This window comes from Natrix helvetica, assembly GCF_964273705.1.
Source record: "Natrix helvetica genome assembly, chromosome: 4".
Lineage (NCBI taxonomy): Eukaryota > Metazoa > Chordata > Lepidosauria > Squamata > Natricidae > Natrix > Natrix helvetica.
This window is the reverse complement of record NC_138550.1, coordinates 146,332,196-146,358,499: the sequence shown is the minus strand read 5'-3', so window position 1 is coordinate 146,358,499 and position 26,304 is coordinate 146,332,196. Positions and strand designations below refer to the sequence as shown.

The 26,304-nt window shown below is 37.4% G+C and overlaps 1 protein-coding gene across 7 annotated transcripts in view; it reads left to right on the top strand.

Annotated features, from left to right (window-relative positions):
• The window catches only part of UBR5 (ubiquitin protein ligase E3 component n-recognin 5), a 91,244-nt gene that overhangs the window by 7,302 nt on the left and 57,638 nt on the right, over positions 1 to 26,304 (top strand). For 5 of the 7 annotated variants that reach the window (XM_081950160.1, XM_081950161.1, XM_081950162.1 and 2 more), the window contains exons 2-10: positions 8,555 to 8,599; positions 9,342 to 9,423; positions 9,571 to 9,647; positions 10,503 to 10,622; positions 12,177 to 12,366; positions 12,669 to 12,828; positions 20,668 to 20,817; positions 23,037 to 23,248; positions 24,971 to 25,087. In XM_081950160.1, coding sequence (XP_081806286.1) covers positions 8,555 to 8,599; positions 9,342 to 9,423; positions 9,571 to 9,647; positions 10,503 to 10,622; positions 12,177 to 12,366; positions 12,669 to 12,828; positions 20,668 to 20,817; positions 23,037 to 23,248; positions 24,971 to 25,087 — 1,153 coding nt within the window. The remainder of the gene's footprint in view (positions 1 to 8,554; positions 8,600 to 9,341; positions 9,424 to 9,570; positions 9,648 to 10,502; positions 10,623 to 12,176; positions 12,367 to 12,668; positions 12,829 to 20,667; positions 20,818 to 23,036; positions 23,249 to 24,970; positions 25,088 to 26,304) is intronic. The other 2 variants (XM_081950165.1, XM_081950163.1) reach the window with 1 other exon arrangement.

Genomic DNA, 26,304 nt, shown 5'->3' with positions numbered 1-26,304 from the left:
CTTGAAGCTACCGCTGATCCATAATTTCAGTACTTACTGGTATGCCTTGATAGGTCTTAATATCTCTATTTTGCAAGATACAGTGTTTCTTGGACTTCTGGGTGCAATTCAAAATGCTGGTTGTCATGCACCAGTGCCAAGTTATTTGCAGGATAATCTGTCTCCAGTTATTTCTGCCTGTCTTATGAGATTTGACAGGGTGGGTAGTCTATGTATCCCTTATATTAAATAACACTATCGGTGAAGCCCAGGAAGCTTTCTGGGTTTCATCAGATATCTCTATCACTGCATTTACTCTATGCACTAGGACTAGAGATGACATTATAGCATAGTGTTCCAGTATCTAAGGGACTGCTACAAAAAAGGGGGGGATGGGGGAAGCCTATTCTCCAAAGCACCTGGAGGCAGGACAAGAAGCAATAGATGGAAACTAATCAAGGAGAAATCCAGCCTAGAAATAAAGAGAAATTTCCGGATAGTGAGAACAATTAATCAGTAGAAAGGCTTGCGTTCAGAAGTTGTGGATGGTCCATCATTGGAGGTTTTTAAGAAGAGTTTGGACAACCACTGAAATGTAATAGGGTCACCTGCTTGAGCTAGGGTTTGGATTAGAAGACCTCCACCTGCTTGAGCTAGGGTTTGGATTAGAAGACCTCCACCTGCTTGAGCTAGGGTTTGGATTAGAAGACCTGTCTGTTATTCTCTTACTCTGTGCCAGGCTGCAGCCCGTTTAGAACTGGGCCTCAGAAGTGGTGGACGAGTGTATGAGAAGCTGCATTTGTGAAAGCGGTGTGTGCACAAGCAAAACCAATCCCTTCCCCCCCTTGCTGTCATCTGCGCTGGTCCGCTGAACTGGAAGGGTTGGGGAACACTGTTGGGGACACTGTTCCCCAACTGATGGAAGAGCATCTTTTCTGAGATTCAGATTACAGGAACATTGCTAGTCTTTTGTAAGGTGCTAAGACTGGGACGTGAGATGCTTGTCGATCAGAAAGGTCGACAGTTCAGTGGTTCGAATCCCTAGCGCCGCGTAACAGAGTGAGCTCCCATTACTTGTCCCAGCTTCTGCCAACCTAGCACTTTGAAAGCATGTAAAAATGAAAGTAGAGAAATAGGAACCACCTTTGGTGGGCAGGTAACAGCGTTCTGTGTTCCTTCGGCATTTAGTCATGCCAGCCACATGACCACGGAGACGTCTTCGGACAACACTGGCTCTTCGGCTTTGAGACGGAGATGAGCACCGCCTCCTAGAGCTGGAAATGACTAGCATGTATTGTAAGGGGAATCTTTACTTTTAAGACTTAATTATTCCCCTGGCCAGTGCACTAGGATGCTGGGTAAGGCATCCAAGCATGATATATGTTGCTTTAATTGTTTTTGGTTATTTATGATTGTTTGACATTCATTGTTAGCTCTACAGAGTCACAGGTCAAGTAACAGTCATAAGTCGCATAAATAGTAAATAACTCCACTATAAATGTAGTTAAATTCCAATATCTTGTAACTTTATTTTTTTCCTCAGTTGAAATTGATTCGATTGATTCAGAGGTCATAAAAATGTGTAAGCTTTTAAGAATTCAAATGCTCTTTATTCAAGTCAGATGATATAAAAGTAAATGAAAAGGGAGGTGGGAAGAAAATGGTTTGTGTTGCAAATTCTACATAGTAAACCTTAGGATAGAAAGTTAGTGAAAACAAAAAATAACTTAGATCTGTGGTTTTTAAAAAAAGGCTTTTTGGAAGGAAGAGATAAACTGGAATTGAAAATATCAAATCCAGTTCCTTAGAGAAGACCCAAGTGCTTTACTAGGTGGAAAACAAATCCTCAGCTAGCATACGTAGTACTAAATTTTCCCATCCTAAGGGAGTCCCCTTTGATAGCACCTCTGCTGCTTCAGGGTAGTAGATCTTGTAGCCCGGGGAGCAGGATGTTGACATCTTTGGGCAGAGATGTTCAACAACCTGGTCCTGCAGAGACAGCTAGAAGCTGGTCTTAGCTTTAGTAGCCTCTCTCACAGTGGGTGCTTATTTACATGTAGAACATTCTCACAAAACATATTTATTTAGTTCTGAGCACATTTGCTCTAACATTCATATTATTAATTTAGATTCTTTACTCCTTTTTCTTTTAAAAACTCTAGATGTTTATATAGGCAGCTCTCAGTTTATGATATCAATTATGATTGGAATAGCTATACATTGGTCATAGTTGTATGTTATATTCCAGGAGATGGCGGTAATTGATATCTTAAAGATAAATTTGGGAAAACTTGGTCAAAGCTCAGAATCAATGCAATCTAGAGAAAAAATTGTAATAATAAGTGACATAACTAGTTGGGTGGCAAGAAGGTCAGAATGTATGAAAAGGTGGATAGATCATTCACAAGGATTGGGAATTGTAGCTTGGAAAGTATTTAGCAAAACGTCTGTTTCTACTAGGTACATGGTTGAAGAATAAGTCAATTTACATATACTTAAGGCAAAAGAATTAGCACAACATCTAACAGCATGATTAATCTGATGTTAATGATGAAATAATGAGAGAATTGGTAAGGATGCAAGAGGAATGATAGATTTTGTCTGGAATAGTCTATGGTTTCCTGCTTGAGCCGGGGTTTTGATTAAAAGACCTCCAAAGTCCCTTCCCCCTTTGTTATTCTAGATTCTGTATTTTAAATGTGAGATGGACCATTTCTTGATAGCATCAAAGTTGGATCGGGGGGGGGGGGGAGAGGGGACTGAACAGGGAAGAAAGATAGAAAAAAGACTGGAAGTAGAATTATGGAAGAAAGAAAAAGTACAAATACCGAATGAAAAGAGTTCATTTTCCATCAGAATAAATGGAAATGGAATGGAAAACAAATGGAAAGAAAAAGAATATATAAGCTGGTTGGACTAGAACAGGGGTGTCCAAACTTTTTGCAAGGAGGGCCAGATTTGGTGAGGTAAAAATGTGTGGGGCCGATCATTCAGCCTGACATTCTTTGAACCCTTAACATTAAATGCGAATTGACTACCGTATTTTTCAGAATATAAGACGCACCAAGATTTTGAAGAGGCAAATTAAAAAAAAAGTTTTTGCACTCTCCCAAAAATGGCCCATTTTTCACGAAAATGGGCATTTTTTAAAAAGGGCATGAATAGCCTTTAAGAGGCTTCTAGAGTGCTCCTGGGGGCTGGGGGGGGGCAAAGTTGAGCAAAAAAATGGCCCATTTTTTGCTCGTTTATGCCCTCCACAGCCCCCAGGAGCACTCTGAAAACCTCCTAAAGGCTATGCACAGCCATTTTGGTGAAGGGGGCAGAGTTTTGGGAGGCAAAAAATGCTGTATTCAGTGTATAAGATGCACCCAGATTTTTAGCCTCTTTTTTGAGGGGAAAAAGATGCATCTTTATACTTCGAAAAATACGGTATTTTATGAAAGATTAAACAAATAATTCCAGTGGGGAGAAGAGGCTGCGGGCCGCTTGAAATTTGAAAAAGGGCCACATTTTGGACATGCCTGGACTAGAATAAAGAAATGTTATAGAATGCCACATAAGCATATGGAGAAACACTGATGGGTTTCTTTATTAGTATGTAAATGATGCTTGGGGGAAATGTGGGAGAAAAAAAATACATGTAAAAGAATGATGCAAAAAATGAGAACTAGAAAAAAATAATGCATAACTATTGCTGAGAATGTCGGCAAAGGGAACAAACATTTATGAAAGAAAGCATGTCCCAGGACTGACCCAGATTGGATCCTGCAGAACAAATATTGGTATTAAAATAAGGATAGAAAAATGCAGAGCAGTTTGATTGAAATAAAAATTATTTTGGAAGTGAATGAAGAGGGCTAAACAAAGAACTTCAAATAGGTGGAATGGAATTTTTTAAAAATAGGAAATGATTTGGGATGAACATTAATGAAATCTTGGAAGCAGACGTGAAACAAATACAGGTTGCAACCATTTGTTCAGCAATCATTCAAAATTACAATAGAGATGAAAGAAAGACTTATGATTGATCCATGAAGTTGCAACTGTTACAGCATCCCTAGAGCCACGTGATTGCATTCTGGGTGTTGAAATGCCAAGAAAAATCAATAGGGAAGCTGACAGAGAAGATTACACTTTTTCTTTTAAGCCCCTCTACAGAGTACAAGATCCCAGGATAGCAGCCAGAATTGCCCTCTTGAAGTTTGTTTGTTTTGTTTTGTTTGTTTTTATTGGATTTATATGCTGCCCTTCTCCCAAAGGACTCAGAGCGGCGTACAACATTAAAAAACACACATCCCAAAAGTTAAAAAGAAATTAAATACATATCCCAAAAAAACCAAACCGAATTTTTAGGACAATACATTTAAAAAATGAGTTAAAATTAACAGGCCAGGCCGGCTTGATGGAAAAGCCAACTTTTTAGGGCACGTCGGAAGGACCGGAGGTCGGGGATTATGCGAAGCTCTGGGGGCAGCTCATTCCAGAGGGAAGGCGCTCCCACAGAGAAGGCTCTCCCCCTGGGGGTCACCAGCCGACACTGTCTGGCCGACGGCACCCTGAGGAGGCCAACTCTGTGGGATCATACTGGATGGTGGGAGGCTACTGGTGGCAGTAGGTGGTCTCGCAGGTACCTGGGCCTAAGCCATGGAGCACTTTAAAGGTCATAATTAATACCTTGAATCGCACCCGGAAAACAACCGGCAACCAGTGCAGGCCGCCTAAAAGGGGTGTAACATGGGAGCACCTAGGTACCCCCATCACAACCCACGAAGCCGCATTCTGGACCAGCTGAAGCCTCCGGGTGCTCTTCAAGGGCAGCCCCATGTAGAGAGCATTGCAGTAGTCCAGGCGAGAAAGGATGATGGCATGAGTGACTGTGCACAGAGCATCCCGATCCAGGAAGGGGCGCAACTGACGTACCAGGCGAAGTGATGCTTTCACATAATGTTGTGCTTTGCAACTGCATTTGCAACTGCACCATTTGCATTACTTGGCGGTGGCAATCTTTGTCACGGTTGCCATTGTAACCCGAGGACTATCTATAAATGGAAATTCAATGGATGGAAAAGTATTTTAAAATGCTAAGTGAATGTTGAAAAATCCCAGGGATCTCATACTCTGTAGCAACCCTGTCTTCCTACACTCAATGGTGTGCCTGCGGAACCTGACCCCCCACCTTGTGACCTGTGTACCGCAGTGCTCACTTATGGCATTGCTGGCCTACCTGTGCTCTCCAGAGCCCATCTGTGCCTCTGCCAGCTGACTTGTGGCATTCTTCCACTCTCCCATGACATCCTCTGGGCTCCTTATCTGGAACTCCCGCCTCTTCCCACTTAAGCCATGTAGTCCTTGGGTTATGACAACAACTAGGACTGCTGGGATTGCTAAATGATGTGATGACATGATATCTCATTTTCAGCCACAGCGACAGCAATCTCGGTTCCAATTGCTGCCGTAACCCAAGGATTACCTGTATGATAGTGTCCAAGGAAAATTCCGTAAATAGGAAGTCCTTTAAATACACTAGTTGAATGTTGAACATTGGAAAGCTTCCAGATTTAAATGATGTAACTGAAAAAAGAAAAATAGAAAACTGGTTTGCTTATGGAATCTCGAGTCTTCACTTTCACTAAATCAACAAATAAACACAATTGTTCCCATGGTTTGTCCATGTGTCGTGTTGAAGATTGGTTGGTGAATGCAATAAGAATGATATGATGGAACTAGAGGAGGAGTCCCCAACCTCCCGGTCCATGGACCACCCCCCAGTCCACAGCATGCCAGAAACTGGGCCATGCAAAGAAGCGAAGGCCTATCCATGGGATGCAGGCAGCACACAAAACCACACCCCCTCTGGCCCCCGGAAAAGCCTCTCTCCACAGAACCTGAAACCACACCCCCTCTGGTTCCCGGAAAAGCCTCTTGCCATAGAACCTGAAACCACGCCCCTTCTGGTCCCTGGAAAAGCCTCTCGCCACAGAACCGGTCCCTGGCCCAAAAGGTTGGAGGCTGCTGAACTAGAGAATGTCTGCTAATAAATGGACTGCTTAGCAGATGATTTCAACATTGAGCAGGAAATAAGATTTGGTTGTGCAGTATCATCTTGACTGTTTAATATAGGTAGAAATAAATACATAAAATGTTTGTGACTTTTGAGATGTTTTAATCAGGGACACGAATATATAAAGTTTTGATGGTGGCTGAAGCTGTACTGCTGGCGGGGAATCTGAATGATTTGTAGTAATATTCAATTGTATGCCTAGAAAATAATTTATTGAAGACCAAAGTAATTGTGTTTGATGATGATGAAAATAGAATATCTAATTATAATTTTTCACAAAATGATGTATTAGAATACAGCATAGGATTTATTTATATATATGTGTGTGTGTGTGTGTGTGTGTGTTTGTGTGTTGTATTTGTGCTGATAAATAAATACCAGGGGTTGTAACACAAATACATACATACACACACACACACACACACACACACACACACACATATGCATATATATATATATATATATGTGTGTGTGTGTGTGTGTGTGTGTTGTATTTACATATATATATATATATATATATGTATTTGTGTTACAACCCCTGGTATGCCCAAATATGGGAGGGAGCTCACTCCTCCCTCTTTCTGTCCTTTGGCTCATCACAGAAAACCATCCAGGCAGAAACCCATATTTTTATTTTTAATGTTGCCTTTTTATATTTTATATATACACAAATACATACCTATTTCCCTGGCTTAGCTGATAAAGTAGGAGAGCCTGTGGTGTAGTGGCTAACAAATCTGCCTAATATGTAACACATCCCAGGTTCAAATCCCAGTAAGGGTATGGCTAGCTGATGAGAGCTAAATAGCTTGAAATGGATCCATACTAGTCTCCCTTTATTTATTTATCAGCACAAATACAACACAAATATATGTATGTATGTATGTATGTATGTATGTATGTATGTATGTATGTATGTATGTATGTATGTATTTATTTATTTATTTATTTATTTATTTATTTATTTGTGTTACAACCCCTGGTATGCCTAAATAATACAACATATATATGTATGTATGTATGTATGTATGTATGTATGTATGTATTTATTTGTGTTACAACCCCTGGTATGCCTAAATAATACAACATATATGTGTGTGTGTGTGTGTGTGTGTGTGTGTGTGTGTGTTGTATTTGTAAAAAAGCAACAGTAAAAATAAAAATATGGTTTTCTGCCTGCATGGTCTTCTGTGATAAGCCGAAGGACAGAAAGAGGGAGTAGTGACCTTCCTCCCATATTTAGTCATACCAAGGGTTGTAACACAAATACATCCATACATCCATACATACATACATACATACATACAAATAAATAAATAAATTTAGGATGTATAAATGCTGTCAGAAGTGTAGTAGATAGTATGTGATCTGTAGTGGGCAATGAATTAATATCCAAAGAAGAATGCAAGCAGTGTATGAAGCAATGCATGGACATGATAGAAGCAATGAGGTTTGCCTGGATAAACTGGTATAGAGAGGTACAGTAAAAGTTGCTTGTGTAACTTGATTTTAATTATTTTTTTTCTTATGCCTTAATTTATTTGGTTGGCTACCCTGTAATCCTTTTTTGTGCTTCACAGAAAGTTCCTTGCTCTGAAAGGGAATGGTTGATGTGTATGTATTTATGTACACTATATAAACATTAGTTAGTACTTGTGATTTGTTCTGATTTTGTTACCAGGATACCTGTTAAACTGCAGTTCTGCCTTATACAGATAGACCTCAATTTATGACCTTTCATTCAGCGAACATTCAATATTAAAAACAGACTTAGAAATCATGCTCTTAAGTTATGACTGTTGCAGTGCTCCTGTACTCATGCGATTACAATTCAGGTGCTTGGCAGCCACACTGTAATTCCTCTCACCCAATTATCTCTCCCCACCCCACATCTATACACTTTTGGCTGCCTGCCCCCTGTCTTGCAGGATAGCAAGCAGCCCCACAAACATGTGGTTCTGGGAATACTTTCAATGCCTTGGGAAGGTCCATCTGTCCCAGCAAGCACCAGCATTCGTATGCTCCCCAGAAAGTGCCAGCATTGGTTCATTCCCCTACTTGCAATCTCTTCTAGTTCACTACACCAACCTTTCTTCTTCATGCCCAAATCTCTGACATCTCTTTGCTGATTTCCTTTCCAGACTCAGCTGTGCTGCAAATATTCTATGTGGTCCCTGAGCCTCTTGTTAAGCAGTGCTGTATTCATAAAAGTTGTGCTAACTTCATAAAATCTTTGAAAGAATGCCAACACTTGCTTTGGATAGCTAGCTTTGGACAGGTTTGAAAAATTGTAATGCTTATCTATAGTATTTGGTTAATGAATAGAGAGTGATGGAATTGTGGTTGCTAAGTGAAGGGGTCTTGCTTTATAATTATATCACTTAGAGACTGAAATCCTGAGCTCAGTTGTGATCATAAGTCGAGAACTGCTTGTAAGGTTTAAGAAAGCATATAAAATGTGTTTGATTAATACATGCTCCTATTTGCTAAAATATGCATTGTTTCCTCTTACAGATTAAGAGAAGTTTCAGAAAAGCTTAACAAGTACAACCTAAATAGGTGAGGAATCTTTACTGTTTCAATTCTGAATTTGTAAATTTGGTATCTTTAAGCTTATTTTTCTACTCAGCTACCTAATTGGGTGGGCACTGGGGGATGAAGGAGAAGCAGTTGTGTGTACCCATGTGGCTGTATGTTTGTGTTAAACTCTGCATCGGATTCCAGGCTAATTACAACTTGGAAAGCAAAGATTTGGCTTGACTGGTTTCAATAGATCTAAAAATGTGACATGACCTGTAGCCACTGTATCAAAACATTTTTTGTTCTGTAAGTGGATATATAGATATTTGTGATACATTGAATTCCTCTGTAATAAATGAAGACAGATGTTTGTAAAAAAATAAATATGACTAAACACAAGACGATAGTTGACATCTCTTTATTTAAAAATAGGTATTTTCTTCATCAAGTTCTTCAGCTAAAAATATTTATTGGAAGTTCTACTAGAAAAGAAAAAATGAATAATAAAAAAGCAAGAGAAAGAAAGATATCTAAAGAAGCAATCTTCCTTGCGGTTGTTACAATCATAGCAATTACCAACTACTCTGTCCTATATTGCATATCAGTCCCTGTCTTCCAATAAACAAACCTTCTAATCAATAAATCCCAAAATCAGCAGTTCGCTTTTATGTATTTTCAGTAAAGAAATTTTTATAGGGAGACACAAGCCACTTTTCTTTCATTTCTTAAAGCAAGAGTGTTTCAGTCATGGGATTTTTCTTTTCCTTTTTTTGTTTTTCAGCCATCCTCCTTTGAATGTTTTGGAACAGGCAACAATTAAACAGTGTGTAGTGGGACCAAATCATGCTGCATTTCTTCTTGAGGTAAATTGCACACAATAGGCTGCAATTAAAATATTCTGGTTGTAGTTAAATTTAGTTGTCCAAGGTTAGACCAACTTAATAATTGCTAATGTTAATAATGCAGTTTAAGTATAATGTTTAATAGACACTTTTCCCCTTCAATTTTAGGATGGCAGAGTCTGCAGAATTGGCTTTTTAGTTCAGCCAGACAGATTAGAATTGGGTAAACCTGATAACAATGATGGGTAAGAGCTACTTTTGTTATGATTTGTAACAAGTATCAAATATTTTAACCCACTTTGTTTTAAAACTTTACTCATTTGGATTGTTAACAGAATTGAAAAAAAAAATGGGATAATTTAAAAATGTATATTTTGATGTACCTTTCTGATGATTTTACAGATGCCAAAATTAATTCGAACGTATTTGCATATAAATAATAAGAGATGAATCATAAACATTAAAAACAATTTAGATGCCCTAACCAACATTGACTGCTGAATTGAATAGTCTTAATAGAACTGAATTATTATATTTTCATTTGTGATGTTACCACTTCCCAGGATATGTTTTCTGGATCTGAGTTTTTAAAAGGATATAGGAGTATTACATTAATTCAAGGCTGGGATTAAAAGCAGAAGTTTGAAATTTTATTATGTTAATTCATAGTCTAACACAGTGTTTCTCAACCTTGGTGTCTTTAAGTCCTGTGGGCTTCAACTCCCAGAATCCCCTAGCCAGCGGAATTCTGGGACTTGAAGCCCACAGGACTTAAAGTCACCAAGGTTGAGAAACACTGGTCTAACACATAGTAATTCATTTGAAGACATACACAATAGTTTCACCGTGGGAGTTAATACTATTTTTGCAATAAAACATTTTCTAATAAAAGAACTGTATTGGCATGCTTGGCATGCTTTTCCTTGGTCCCTGTTAGATTGTCATATCCTTTAGCTAAGTTTGGAAGGTTCCCCAAGGGTGTTGCTTAAGCTGGTGTGTTACCAGACTAAGTCCCTGAGAATTTAAACCTGGGATTCCAGGGCTTGTTTTTAACCCATTTGGGATTGTATTGTGACTGATCTACCATCTTTTACTTTCAGTTCAAAGTTGAGCAGTGGCTCAGGGGCAGGAAGGACATCCAGGCCAGGCAGGACTAGTGATTCCCCATGGTTTCTGTCTGGTTCTGAAACTCTGGGCAGACTGGCAGGCAACACCCTTGGGTAAGTTTTGATAGGGTTGAGGTTGCAACCTGTTTGTATACCATGGTTATAAAAGGTTACCTTGGTTATGTGTGACTATGCATAACATCATCTCCATATGTATGAAGATCATTCCAATGCAGCGGTGGTTTAGGTAGTTTTCTTTGAATGCTATTAAGAAAGATTTTATATTTCATCCATTAAACTTATATTTTGAAGAAATATTTAATCTACAGGTAGTCCTCAATTTACAACCATTCGTTTAAACACCTTTCAAAGTTATAACGGCACTGAAAACAGTGACTTACAATTGATCCTCAAACTTATGACCGTTGCAGCATCCCCACGGTCACGTGATCAAAATTCAGGCGCTTGGCAACCAGCATGTATTTATGATGATTGCAGAGTCCTATGGTCATGTGATGCACCATTTGCAACCTTTTCAGTTTTGACAAGCAAAGTCAATGGGGGAAAATGGATTCATTTAACATCTGTATTATTTGCTGCAGTAATTCACTCAACAACCGTGGCAAAAAAAGCTTATACAATCGAGCATAACCATAGCCTGCCTTAACAACAGAAATTCTGGTCCCAATTATAGACATAATTTGCGGGCTACCTGTACTTTAATTTTCAGATTAGAGTACTGCTATTATAGGTAGTTTAGATATTTTTTCTTCAATAGCGATAAGTATTTTAGATAAATATATGTCCTGCATATTTTTCCATGCAATACAGTATTAAAAATACACTTGGAAAGCTTTTTAGGAGAAATATTTGGATATTTCAAATATTTCAATATTTGTGTTTTAATTTATTGTTGCTTTTTTGTTGAATAAAGGTAGCATGATTTATAAATGATTCATGATAACATTTCTAGTTAGAATTGTAACTAGAATCATTTGAAACACTTATGTTTAACTTCTGTTGTGTTGTTCTAGAATAGATCACTCCGTTTTAAAGATAGTGATTATGAACAGCTGCTAGTATAGATTGATGTTGCATGTTTTCTGCTAGTAAAACAATTTAAAATGAATCCTGGCTAACTTCAATGGTTTTTCCCCCCATTCATTCCCCCACTCATAAACGTTTTAAATCAATCACTGATTTTTTAGAAGAAAAAAAAAAGAATATTCCTGAGATAACGTGAGATTTCTTAATAACTATTCCTAGAAAAATACTTAAGGTGGTAAAAGTTTAAGCGTATGTTATATTTAAGGTAATTGTTTTTAAATTATTTGTAGATTGATATTTGGATTGTGAAAATCAATGTCACATCTGCGTGTCTAATGGATGGATGGATAGATGTTGTATAATGATACTTTGAACAAATTACAGAACTGGTTGAAACAAAGGATATTCCCACCTAAAGGAAGCCCTCGGTGCTCAGAGTCGATATAGTAGATAGCTAAGGAAAACGAATGCGTTGCAGTATTTCTAATCTTTTCCAAATTGCAGAATTAACATGAATTAACAGACTGTCTCATGGAGAGGGAACAGTTGAATTCAGATACATGATAACTTTAAAAAATAATTCAGAAACATTGATTCTTTACTTTTAATTTTTTTTTTCAGAAGTCGATGGAGCTCTGGTGTGGGAGGAAGTGGGGGAGGATCATCTGGTAGATCATCAGCTGGAGCTAGAGATTCACGAAGGCAAACACGAGTTATTCGAACTGGACGTGACAGAGGGTCTGGTCTACTCGGTAGTCAACCACAACCGGTGATTCCAGCATCTGTTATCCCAGAAGAACTCATTTCACAGGTATGAATGTCGCTTAGGATGAATGATTTAAATTTTCTATGACAAAAGAATTTGGTTGTGTCAGTGAATAGTTTTTATACTTCTTCCATTATGGAGGGGGGGGGGGGAGGGAGAGATCAAAGTGCACAGTTCACTTGCATTTTCTATTGTACAATTTTAATTGCATTAAGGACTTGTATTTACTTTTAACCTATTTGTAGCATTCAGTTTAATTTCTCGCTCATATTTTATTTTTGTAAATTGGGATTGTCTTGAGAATCATTTATTCAGCTTAATGTGTGCATGCATTCTGTTTTGCATAGGCACAAGTTGTTTTACAAGGAAAATCTAGAAGTGTAATTATCAGAGAGCTTCAACGGACAAACCTTGATGTTAATCTTGCGGTGAACAACTTGTTGAGTCGTGATGATGAGGATGGTGATGATGGTGATGATACAGCAAGTGAATCCTACCTTCCAGGAGGTTTGTGTGGGAAATGTTTTCTTATTCCTTCTTTAAAAAAAAAAAAACATTTTAAGCTCTTATAAGAGTTGTGTAGGTATTTATAAATAATTAACATTCTCTTCTCAAAAATATTGGTGTTTTGGAAGAAAGAACAAAAAGAATAGGTAAGGCAAAATCAGGCCAGGTTGATTTTATTACTTTTACTATTGGAATGAATATGTCAAATATGAGGGTTAAAAGGAACCTTAGGAATCATATAATCCAAAATACTGCCTAGTGCAGGAAGGCGCCACACAGAATCATGAAATGTAAGGGACTCTGGAGGTTATCTGTATTATTGTTCAATTTGAAATTCTGTGTTATAAGAATGTACATATTTTGAGCATCTTAATTGATACAGTTACAGTATACGTTGAGAGGTTTCTATTAAACAATTCATACTGAAACAAGTTTCTAATGTTTACAAATAAAAAAGTCAAGAAAGAGTAACTTGGTTCAAAAACATGTAACTATTGCATAGATTACTCTTTGGGAGTAAGGCAGCATTGAGATGTAATAAATGAACCCACAATTAGTGTTTGTTTTTGTGCCACAGATTACTTAGAAATAAATACTTTAATAAAGCACACTGCACGCAAAAATAATTCTTTATATCCTGTTTATTTCTTCACAATTACTTTCTAAAGCAGACCTCTTGTTAAAATAGAAATTGTTGAAGAAAAAGATTATACTAAAACAAAAAGCAGGAAGGCACTTTTATATTACCTTTAATAACCAGAGAATTAGCTTAATGTTAATATTTTTAGAATAAATCTATTGCGGTTTAAATATTGTGTTTTTGGAAATGATGGAGTAGTAGTTCTGAAGGATAAGAAATGCCTGGGGAAGAAATTAATGTGGTTATGATTAGACAAAGGTTTCTTTTCTGTGGCATAATATTTAGCCATATAAGGCTAAATAACCATATGAGATTCCCATTGATTAAATAAATAAATAAATAAAACATACCTAAATGTATGAATTGCCACTGTGAGGTTTAGAATGTTTTTATTCTACTACTGATTCTACTAACTAGTGGTTTTCTAGTTGATTAATATATTATTCTTGATCAATTATTATATAGGTAGTCCTTAACTTACAATAATTCACTTAGTGACCATTTGAAGTTACAATAGCAGTGAAAAACCTTTTTCACACTTACAACTGTTGCAGCATCCCCATAGTCACATGATCAAAATTCAGATGCTTGGCAACTAACTCATATTTGTGAAGGTTGCAGCGTCCCAGTGTCGTGATCATCTTTTGTATCCTTCTGACAAACAAAGCCAGATTCACTTAATGTGTTACTAATTTAAGAACTTCAGTGATCTACTTAACAACTGTGATAAGAAAAGTTGTAAAATGGGGTAAAATTAACTTAAGAACTGTCTTGCTTAGCAACAGAAATGTTGGGGTCAATTGTGTAAGTCAAGGACTACCTTATCATCCATTTCTTACGTTTTCATCCTTATGTTTGTTGAAATGCCCCATTTCTTAGTTTATTAACATCATAATAAGAAATTTAGCTTCCAAATTTATTTATTTATAACTTCAGGTATCATACAGGATTAAAAAACCAACAATATAAAACCCCAGGAACACCCCCCCCCCTTCTCATAGTGGTGACAAACACAATCATCAATGCATCCCATAGATGATTATCAGTGCTGCTAATAAGCTAGTTAGTTTGATTTGTATGGTGTCCTGTAGTTCAACAAGTTGAATAGTAGGAACAGATCTTAATTTAAGACAATTTATTATTTTTCATGCTAGAGATAAATAATTTAATGCCTTGGTTGCACATAATTTATTTATGGAATTTTATATACTGCTGGTTTTAAAAAGGAAGTATTAAAAAGCATTTCATAGTTTAACATGCTCACATTGGCAGTGGTGTTTTTCAGTCTGTTTTTGTTCATCTTAATAAAATAAAATCAAAGTGATTTTTACAGTGTCACCTCACATATTCTTCTAAGCCAGGGTAGGGCCCTTTGTGACTTGTTGACTTCAAATCCCATAATTTCTGAACCAGTCATGCTGGCTCAGGAATCATGGGAGTTGAAGTCCACAGGTTGTAAAAAGGCCATAGTTGCCCACTTCTGGTTCTAAGCTATAAGTGTGTAAAATTAGAAGATTGGAATAAAATCTTTATACAAATAAATATAGCTGGTGTAGTGATAAACACATCCTTGAGTACCTGATGATACCGTCTGGAAACTATGTGGGGAAAGAAGTATCTGTGCCTCGTTAGTCAGGGATAGCATGACATGGCAGCATTGGATTCTGGTTTTGGGAGAAGCCAGAGAATGAAGCTATTAGCAAACTAAAATCAGCCCATATCTTCTTTCTGTAATTTTTCTTTGTAGATGAAAACATATACATTTACATATCACACTAAACTTGGCTAAGCTAGTGACAGGCAGTTTCCTAGAGATATTCACTCACAGAGGAATCGGCAGCTAAGTCAGCCTAACTGACAAGATGTTGTCAGTGAAAATGATGATGATTACATTTATACCCTTCTTTTCTGCTTAATATATGACACTTTATAGTAGTAAAGCAAAATACGACATTTACAATGGAGTATTACGATAAGTACAGTGAGAACGAGTATTTTTGCAGTTTAAAAGCTTTCCAGCTATAAGAGCATTGCCAAAGCTGTGTCAATGTCAGAGAATATTCGTATGAAAAAAAATCTATAAAGCTGTATGAGATAAATTGCTCATTTAAAAGCAGATGTTAAAAGCCTTGCTGGTTGATTGCTAAGGTTCTCCTGATTCCCATAAACATTTCTACAGTTCTGCTTCGTGGTTATGGCAAGCTGTAATTTTGTTTTGCTTATACAAAACTTTTGAATTCTGAGTGCAGTATTTAGTAGCAAATGTGTATGACGTCTGGGGCAAAGTAGTAATTTAAGAAAAAACTTGGTAGTAGCTATTTTATTATCATTTAAAAGCCCATTTAAATTCTAAGGCAGTAGTTATTTGATTGTTGGATACTTGTGTTTGACTCCCTCTTGAGGATCAAATTTATGGGCAATTTATAGTCTAATCCAGTGTTTCTCAAACTTGGCGACTTTAAGTCCTGTGGACTTCAACTCCCAGAATTCCCCAGCCAGCTATGCTGGCTGGGGGATTCTGGGAGTTGAAGTCCACAGGACTTAAAGTCGCCAAGTTTGAGAAACACTGGTCTAATCTATCATTAATCTTATACAGTATTATAATTCTGTTCCTGCTGAATTGACCAATTTTCTTTTCCAGAACATTTTATACTTACAATCAATACTACAGTATAGCTCTATTTGTTACCAAATGGCTTTCAAAATCATACCACTGTAACAATTTTACTAGAGAGATATTAATATGATTTTCACTTAAATAGAAAGTTAAATAATGCATAAGCAGAGTTAATATTATCCTAAAGTACTTTCTTATTTAGTTTTCACTAAGTAAAATTCGGAAGACATACCTCTCAGATAGATCATGAAGAAAGTTTTGTTTTCAATATGTTTTATTAGATTTAGAATTGCTCCTAGTTACAGATTTGGAAAAGAACATTACTTGTCTGAGTCCCTTTGCTAATGACTCCCCTTCAGCCTAAATGTAATAAAAACTATTTCTGAAATCCTAAAAACACAAGGGTAGCTGAGAAGCTATGCTATCATACATTTCTGCAATTTTTTTTTTAAATAGTAACGCCAAATATAAAGGTATAAATAAATAAACAAAGAGATCAGAACACACCATCTCCTTCAGCCAGCGACCCAGATAAACCAGAGGTTCACATCAGACAAACAGTCAAGCAGAAAGCAATATCTCGATCAAGGAATTGCCAAGGAGAAAATTATACCGCCACCAATGTTACTAGGACAACTACTGTATAAACTGTAGGGGGCAATCCCCATACTCACTAGCATTGATGATGTTGCCTAATCAGGTAATGAAGCTCAGAGAATACCAAGAACTCCACAGCTACATATTTCTCTTCTATTGAAATGGGAAAATGATCTGGATTCTTAACAATACTGTATTTGAAAGGTAGATATATACCTATTGAAAGAAAAACTTTAAATTTTGGATGAATGTAAAGAAAAAATACAGTATATGTATTATTCAGGTTCTTGGTAAGAGTCCAAGTTGCCAACCGTTTAAGGAAATTGTATAAGAATACATACTTCTTAAAATTTTATAAGAATATAGGATCACTAATTAGTTCTCAACATGAATTTGAACAACCTTTTTATAGAGTGAAATGTCTTGCCCAGATATGTAAGATTTCAAAGGAAAGCAGTAAAAGGTTGGGTTTATTTGTTAAATTGTAATAAACATTTTTAGATTATATGAATTTATATATTATATGAACGATAGTCTAGTTTTTATTAGAGTGAATAATATGAATTCCATTTACATATTTAAAAAACTTATATGGTAATTACCTCCTTAATAGCTCTGGGCACAAAGACACGGTAAATATGAAGAATGGTTGCAGGAACTAGGTATGTCTAGCTTAAGAGAAAGAAGGACTAGGGGAGACACGATAGCAGTGTTCCAATATCTCAGGGGTTGCCACAAAGACGATGGAGTCAAGCTATTCTCCAAGGCACCTGAGGACAGAACAAGAAGCAATGGGTGGAAACTAATCAAGGAGAGAAGCAACTTAGAACTGAGGAGAAACTTCCTGACAGTTAGAACAATTAATCAGTGGAACAGCTTGCCTCCAGAAGTTGTGAATGCCCCAACACTGGAAGTCTTTAAGAAGATGTTGGATAGCTATTTGTCTGAAACGGTATAGGGTTTCCTGCCTAGGCAGGGGGTTGGACTAGAAGACCTCCAAGGTCCCTTCCAACTCTACTATTGTATTGTATTGTAAATATATACATTGCACTATATTAAAAATAAAATATAGAAATGTCTAACTACATTTTAAACACCACCAAAAAATGTAATAATGGGGGGGGGGGGTGTTGTACTGTTTGTCAGTTCTATAATATAGGTCTGCAGTGGGCAAAACAAATTGATTTGAATTTTCAACTGTGTGTGGCGGGGTTGATATCTTTAATGGAATATCTAACAGATAGAAGAGCAAGACAGTTAAGGGAAGAAACAAGGCCATTAGGGAAAAGGAATGGGGAAGTATGAAAAAGAGACTAGGAGTAACTTTGCCTTAATTATACTATGTATAAATTGTATGAGAGAATGCCTATTTCCACAGGGCCATGTATGCATTCTTTGGTCATGTCACACTCCACAAGACTGACAAGGTCAGGAAAAAAGTACCATGTGGAATTTTGAACAAATTGTAATGCTAGTAGACTAACATAAAAAGAAAATTTGAAAACTAAACAATGTTATTCTAGGTTGTGTACCCCAAAGCAATTAGCAAAGAGTAAAGCAGTTTCAGTCTTAAGAGTAAGGTGGAAACATAAACAGATAGCCTTTAGCATATTTGGTTCTATATTCCAGTCTAGCTGAAATTTCTGCATCACCCCAAGAATTCTATATGAGTGTACTATAATCTTGCCTTAAGCTTATCATCCCACAAATAACCAAATCTAGGTTTTCTTCTTCAGGATTTATCAGCTGAAGTTAATGAGAAACCTAATTGCCATTGTTGTTACATGGCTGTCTATCATCTGAGTTGGATTTAAAAGCACCCCTGGTCTGAAAATGTGTTACTTAAGGAGGAATATATAGGCCTGTGAAAGAACACAATCTTGATCCTGAATCCAGCCTACAGAATCAATGTAACACCATCTTGTCAGAGTTACCACCTTATTCTGCTACACTATATCCAGTGCTTTACAGCCTGGAGATCCACAACAGTTGTGAAGATGTTTAGCACTGAGTTCATAAAAAAGGAACATTATGATTATATACATTATAATTATAATTTATCCACATTATTAACAGTATTGAGGGCAAACATTTGGTGAGTTGCCTTTCCGTATGCATGTAAAAGCAAAAGCTCCAACTCACATTTGATTACTTGTGACTGCGTGGAAATGATCATATAATTGTCTTGGCAACATCACAGAGTGATTTGTTATTGCTGCCTTCTACCATTTTTCTGCCCCAGCTTCTTAGTCTAGCTTACAACTCTGATATTTCGAGGTACCCACTCATTAGCTAACTAAATCTGATCCTGCTTAGCAGTTGATAGAGTTACTGTATTGCTGTAGTATTTTGCTTTGCAGTTTCATAATGGATATATCACTCTGAGCATGAATGTATAAGAAATACGATGTTCTAAGATGATTCACTGAGCATTTTAAATAGTTACTGGAAAGCAAGAACCAATACTTTGGAGGGTTAGTATGAAGGGGGATTGAATTATATATTATTCAGTATTCCAATGAGAAGCTTAAATTAGGAAGAAAGGAACTAAGGTGCTGGAAATTATCCAATTTTTTTCATTTAGTTGATATGTGGGAATTTTTTGAATTAAATGCTAATGGTTAGAGCTTCTTTTGTGAAACTTCACATACTTCTAACCTGTTTTTAAAAAAAGTAATGATTTTTTTTCATTAATAAGATGTGGAAAAGTAGCTAAGATGCATTTAAAATCAAATCTTCCTGCTCTTGGTTGCTAATTGTAGTTTGTAATTCAGAAACACAATACATTTCCTATAGGATACCATAGGTGGAGAAGTGGAAAGTTATTGAGGTACTGCTCCATTGTGGTGTAATTCTTGGATGGACGCTGAAAGGATTGCATAAACCAGTGTTTTCTTAAAATAGGGCAATAGGATATGGTTTCTGGGAAGAAATACAGTAATGATGGACATGGGAAAATAGAAAACATAAATATTTATATTGAATATTGATCTGTAAAAATCAAGGTCAGGTTATTTGAATTGAATTATGATCACACTGGGATTATTTGTATCAGGAATCAGACAGATACTACTTGACAGCTAAGAATTCAGTTATCTTATGGTAGAAAAGAAATGGGAAATAAAAGAATTGCACATGACATCATAGTGAGGTTATGGAATTAAAGTGACAGGTGAGTAAGGATAATATAGTGTCTGTTGTGGCTGGATTATGTGTGGCAAGTTGTTGGTTAGGAGTCTATTAAAATGCAAGGTGTTGAATTTATAAAGCTTGAGATTTTTCTGGATAAACTTAACTGCACCTGCTGAGAGTTTAGGCATCATTTCTTACCCTGTTGGAAATTAAATTTAATAGAAAAGTGGCAGAAAAAAAAGCTATCCCTGGGAGAGCATTTGTTTGTTCTATCAACAGCTGAGATTTTATGCCAAGATTGTGATTCAAAAGTGGGACACTCCTACCCTATCAACGCTTCAGTTAACTTGATACCATAAACATAGTCTCATAAAATATTTTCTTCAGGAGATATGTGTATGTATTTTTGCATAGTCATCTGTAGACTCCATTAAAATGACATTTTTCAGTTTAGGTAACAATTGTTTTAGTTTCAGATAAAATTAGAGGTTCGTTCTTCCTTTTTTCTTTTCTTTTGAAGGAAGCATTTCACATGCTGTTTTCTGGAACGATTTAGTCTCTTTATATTGCTTAACTGTTCATAGCTTTGTCTAACATTTGAGTTCTTAGGATGAGGTTAGACTTAATGGCTTGAAGCAGCAAGCAAGCAGTTGATATACATTAGATAACATTGGATTAGCATTCTAGGATATTTTGTTTGATTGAAATGTGAGCAGTAGGAAAATATTTATATGTTAGGGAATTGGAAGCAAAGATTAGTTTTGTTGGTGGATTTGTCTTGTTTGGTGATGGTCTTTCTAGATTATTTTCAAGTAGCTGATAATTTACCTCAGATCCTTGTCTCCTCTTATAGAGGATCTTATGTCTCTTCTGGATGCTGACATACATTCTGCTCACCCAAGTGTCATTATTGATGCTGATGCTATGTTTTCAGAAGATATTAGTTACTTTGGTTATCCATCCTTTCGGCGCTCATCACTTTCCAGGCTAAGCTCGTCCCGAGGTAATTTTGCACCTTTTTTTCTTTGTAAATAAGTAGTATTGCTGTGCAGTACTAGTTATAGCACATGCTGGTGATTTCTGTCTTAGATTTGTGTGTGCAATTTCTATTCTAAATATAGACAATTAAAAACTTTTAAGTTGTAACATTTCAAAAATATTCTAGTAAGTTACAAAATAATTACTAGTACTATGTTTGAAATGTCTTGAAAGATGAAATGTGCATGAGGCTTTTAAAATTGTCTGCCCGAAGCCAGTTTTTTTTAAAAACAAAGACTTATGGAGGATTGGCCTAAAAACCTATTCTCTTCTGAAACATCCCAGAAGATCACTTGTTTACTTTAGAATAAGTTAAAATTAGTTGGTACATAGGGAATTTTCTGCCTTCTCTGATATGGAGGCATAATTTTATAGCAAATCTAGAAAACCTACCTGTGCTCAGATGGGTAGCAGTGAAAGTTATGTATCACTCAGATAGTTAATAATTTCTTTGCAAAATATAGTATCAGTGACACTAAAATATATTAAGCCTAGTAATTATTATTTTTGCATATAGATTTAGAAATAGCAGCTACAAAATATTTTGCGTAAAATCAAATTATAAGTAAGATTTGAAAATAATGAAATCCAATACTGGATCTGGTGCTTCCTTCAAAAGAACTAGTACTTTGTCCAGAGCATTTTATCAGTTGTTAATCCAACCTCTTCTACAAATCATTCTTGAATTTCATTCTACCCATTTAATATTTTTCTTAGTATTCACATGCATAAATATTTAGTGCATTATGTTCAGTTAGTTAAACATTTATTATGGTTGCTGTACATTGTGAATATAAGGTGATTTTCCAAATTATCATATATGGCTTCATTGTGCTATTTATGAAGCTTCTAAAATGGTAGACATCTTAAAATCTGTTTACTTTGCTTTAATTCCCATAAAATCTAGCCAATAGGGCAAAATGTCAGAAATTATGAAGATCACAGTTGAAGGGAAATGGGTTGCTTACTCATGCCAGTGAAGATTAAAACCAAAGGCCTTATCTATATATGTATAGGTCTTGGGGACAATCTTAGAATTATATACATGCCACTACCTCTTTTTAATGCACATACTCCTAACCCTCCTCATTATAGTCTCATTAGAAGTCAACTAAACTATGAGGTCAGATTGAGAGGGGGGAAAATTGTCAAAACATTAGTAATAGAGAAGTTATGAGAAAGCTAGATGGACATTCATTTTTAAACCAATTGTTGAAGGAAGTGGAGAATAAGATGACAGTGATAGAAGACAGCAAAGAAGAAAGGCAAAAGAAAAGAGGCATGTTTTGATTAAGAATGGTATTAAATAAGGAGTAATATAGTTTAAATGCATTATGTGCATGTATAAATATTCATCCTCTGATTTTTCTTAAATCCCTTCCCTTTTCCTTTCTAAGGTTATTTCTATGTTAAGATGAAAAATCCTTATTTTCCATGTATATATTCTCTTGGATATTTAGTTTGATTACCTGACTTAACATTTTAATTGTATGAGAGAACTGGCGTACTGGCTTTAGACAATTTGTAGGCCAATTGAAGGGAAAGCATTTTGGTAAGGAACATTTTCCTTAAAAAAATCTTTCTAGAACTTTTCTGATTTCAAAATTTTCCTTTAATCAACTTTACTCTTGAATTTAAAAAAAAAATCACATCAAGTGCTATATATTTTGTTTAAAGGGTTGGATTATCAAATTTACAGCACTGTAGGATTGTGTGTTAACTTTTTCAAGTGGTGGTGGGGGAACTGCTGAGACTCTCTAATAAACACTCCTTTTTTGCTAGATTAAAAGTCTCTTCAAATCCTTGTTAGATGAAACTAGGTTTTGTTTTGTTTGTACCGTTTGATACATCACCCATAATATACTCTTTGCATATGGTACTACAAATTTTGAAAAACACTTTTCTTGTTCTATATATCCAATGATATAATTTTTTAAAAAATTCATTTTGAGTAGCTTGAAGCTTCCTCGGCCTGAAATAGATTTTGAGTATCATTCTAACATTTTGAATGATTTTGGCAATAACAGTACATATGCTTGAAAGGGTTAATATTTTGAGTGTTGCATGCCTTTTTGATGTTTATATTTTATAATAGATTGTAATTGCTGTTAGTTGCATCCTGAAGGGTCTTTACTAGAGAGTGGCTTACTTTTATCCCACTGGTGTGACCCAATTGCATACCAGTTCTCCTTCTTCCCTTAGAGAGAGACTCTGAGCTGTTGCGTGAACGTGAGTCCGTTTTACGTTTGCGTGAACGAAGGTGGCTTGATGGAGCCTCATTTGATAATGAAAGAGGCTCTACAAGCAAAGAAGGAGAGCCAAACCTTGACAAGAAGAATACACCTGTCCAAAGCCCAGTCTCATTAGGAGAAGATTTGCAGTGGTGGCCAGATAAGGTACTGATTTTTTTTTTACATTAATATATAAGATGTATAATCTATATATTTACATTTCTTCTCTTTCCAACAGTCTGAAAATACGTTGTTTGTTTGTGTTACCTCTATGTGGTTGGCTTTGCTTAATCTTTAGTTAATGGTCTATACATACATACATACTTTAAATATTGACTTCAATGACAGGACAATTCACATACAGATAGTCCTCAATTTAAAACCATGGTTTAACAGCCATTTAAAGTTCCAACTTCAACAGAAAGGGTGCATTATAGCCTATAAAGTACTTCCAACAATTGTAAGACACCCCCCCCCCGAGGGTCAGGTGATCACAGTCGGCTGCTTTGCAACCTGTTTGCGCTTACAACTAGATATCAAGCACCAGTGATCATGTATGTAAACACCATGTGTAATCTTCTCTGTCACTGGCCCCAGAAAATCGGTGGGGAAACCAGCAGGGAAGGTTGCAAGCTACTATGGAGTTGAGATTCCCTCTCCACTTTTTGAGAGTGAAAGGGCTGCTAGTAGGGAAAAGATCTCAATTCTGTGGAGCTGAGATCCACAGGCAGCCATTCTAGAGAGAAAGAGCTGCCTGCCAAGGTGGGGAGAATTCCTCCAAAGGGCTGCAGAAATGGAGGTCAGATTTGAAAGATCTGAGCTCCATTTCTGCAGCCCAGCAAAGCAATTTTCTTCTATGCACGGAGAACAGATTAATTCCTCTAGTAGGATCCAAAAACAGAGCTTAGACCCTGAAGATCACAGCTCCATTCCTGTAGCCTACCAAAGCATTTACTTTCAGCACACTGGGGAGCTGAATTCTACAGGCAGCTCTTTTGCTCCATCCACTTAATTGAGGTCTCATATTTCAGTTGTGGTTGAAGTTGAGGACTGCCTCTACTGCCTTAAACAGGTTAAATGTAACATGCTACTGGTTTTTGCTAGACCATGGGTCGGCAACCTTAAACACTCAAAGAACCACAAAAATCCTATCTGGAAGCCCCCCCTCCCCCCCCATTCAATTCTGGAGCCGACCAGAATTCTGGTTCCCCCACCATAGAGTCTCCTTCTAGCGGCGTGTCTTTTTTCCTCTATCTGTCCTAACCAAAAGCCCTATCAATGGTGGAGCCGACCGGCGACAGGGAGCCCCACAGCAGAGGAATGAAAAAGCCACATGCGACCAGAGCCCTGGGTTGCCAGCCCCTGGGCTAGACCATTAATTTTGGCATCTGGTATACTATGTCTTCTGAGAAACTTAACTAATTATCTCTCTTAACAATTTTTCAGTTTTTCTATATGTCTTTTTTCCTTGGCAGCATGGGATTGTTTTTCCCTGAGACTGAGAGCGAAGACAAAAATCCTTTGCCTTCGTTTTACATTTCATCATTTTTATTTACCTAATGTAATTTAACCTTATCAGGAAGGTGGCAATTTGGTAAAATTGTATTAAATAGTAATTAATGAGATTTATAAACTTCCTCAGTCCACTCTGATATGGATGGTGCATATGAGCAATCAACTGACTAAATAAAAAGCTGTGCAGAAAAAAAAATCTTTCCTGATTTTACAAAATATCATTTTTATCAGTCACCTTCAATCTTTGCAGATAAACAATATTTTATTTATTCAGGCACACATTTCTTGGTATTCCTGTGCGATAACATCAAGGTGTGCATTAAATATATAATTATTACAATGTTGAACATTTAAACTTATCTGATTTTGTAGGATGGAATGAAATTTATTTCTATTGGTGCTCTGTATTCTGAACTGGTCGCAGTGAGCAGTAAAGGGGAGCTCTATCAGTGGAAGTGGAGTGAATCTGAACCATATAGAAACACACAGGTACATACAATTATATTTGTTTGTTTGATTGATTCATTATTTGCCATCAAGTTAGTATTGGCTCTTGGGGATCACATAGATCAAGGGTGTCAAACTCGTGGCCCATGGGCCGGATGAGTCAGGTAATGGCCCTGCCCCCACCCGGTTTAGCGAAGGGGGAAAAGTCCAGATATGTCACGTGATGCCTCCATGATGATTTATTATTTATTTTTATTTCTTGGATTTCTAGACCGCCCCCTCTCCCAAAAAGGGACTCGGGGCGGTGTACAGTCAATGCAGATAAAAATACAATCATAAAACAATTAAATGCATTTGGATGGAGGAGCCAGTGCAGCTCGCGTAGGAGCGGTGTTACGTGGGAGTAACGTGTACTCCCCATGATAACCGGCGCGGCTGCGTTCTGAACTAGCTGCAGTCTCCGGATGCGTCCCAAGGGAAGCCCCATGTAGAGGGCATTGCAGTAGTCCAGGCGAGACGTCACCAGCGCATGAGTGACCGTGCGCAGGGCACTCCGGTCCAGTAGGGGGCGCAATTGGCGCACCAGGCGAACCTGGTGGAACGCCCCCCTTGCCACGGCTGCCACATGGTCCTCCAGTGACAGCTGGGCATCAAGGAGGACGCCCAAATTGCGCGCCCGCTCCACAGGGGACAGTTGTTCGCCCCCTATGGCCAGCGATGGTGTCAGCTGGCTGAACCGAGGTGCCGGTACCCATAGCCACTCGGTCTTGGAGGGGTTGAGTTTGAGTCTGTTGTCCCCCATCCAGACCCCGACGGCTTCCAAACACCGGGACATCACTTCGACAGCCTCGTTGGGGTGGTTTGGGGTTGAAATGTACAGCTGAGTGTCATCAGCGTACAGGTGGTACTCAACCCCAAAGCCACGGATGATCTCACCCAGTGGCTTCACATATGCGTTGAACAGGAGAGGCGAGAGGACCGACCCCTGCGGCACCCCACAAGTGAGTGGCCTCAGGGACGACCTCTGCCCCCCTGTCAACACACATTGCTTCTGGTCGGAGAGGTAGGAGCCGAACCACCGCAGAACGGTGCCTCCGACTCCCATCCCCTCCAACCGGCGCAATAGGATACCATGGTCGATGGTATCAAAAGCCGCCGAGAGGTCTAATAGGACCAGGATAGAGGAACAACCCCTATCTCTGGCCCTCCAGAGATCATCAACCAACGCGACCAAGGCTGTCTCAGTGCTGTGCCCGGGT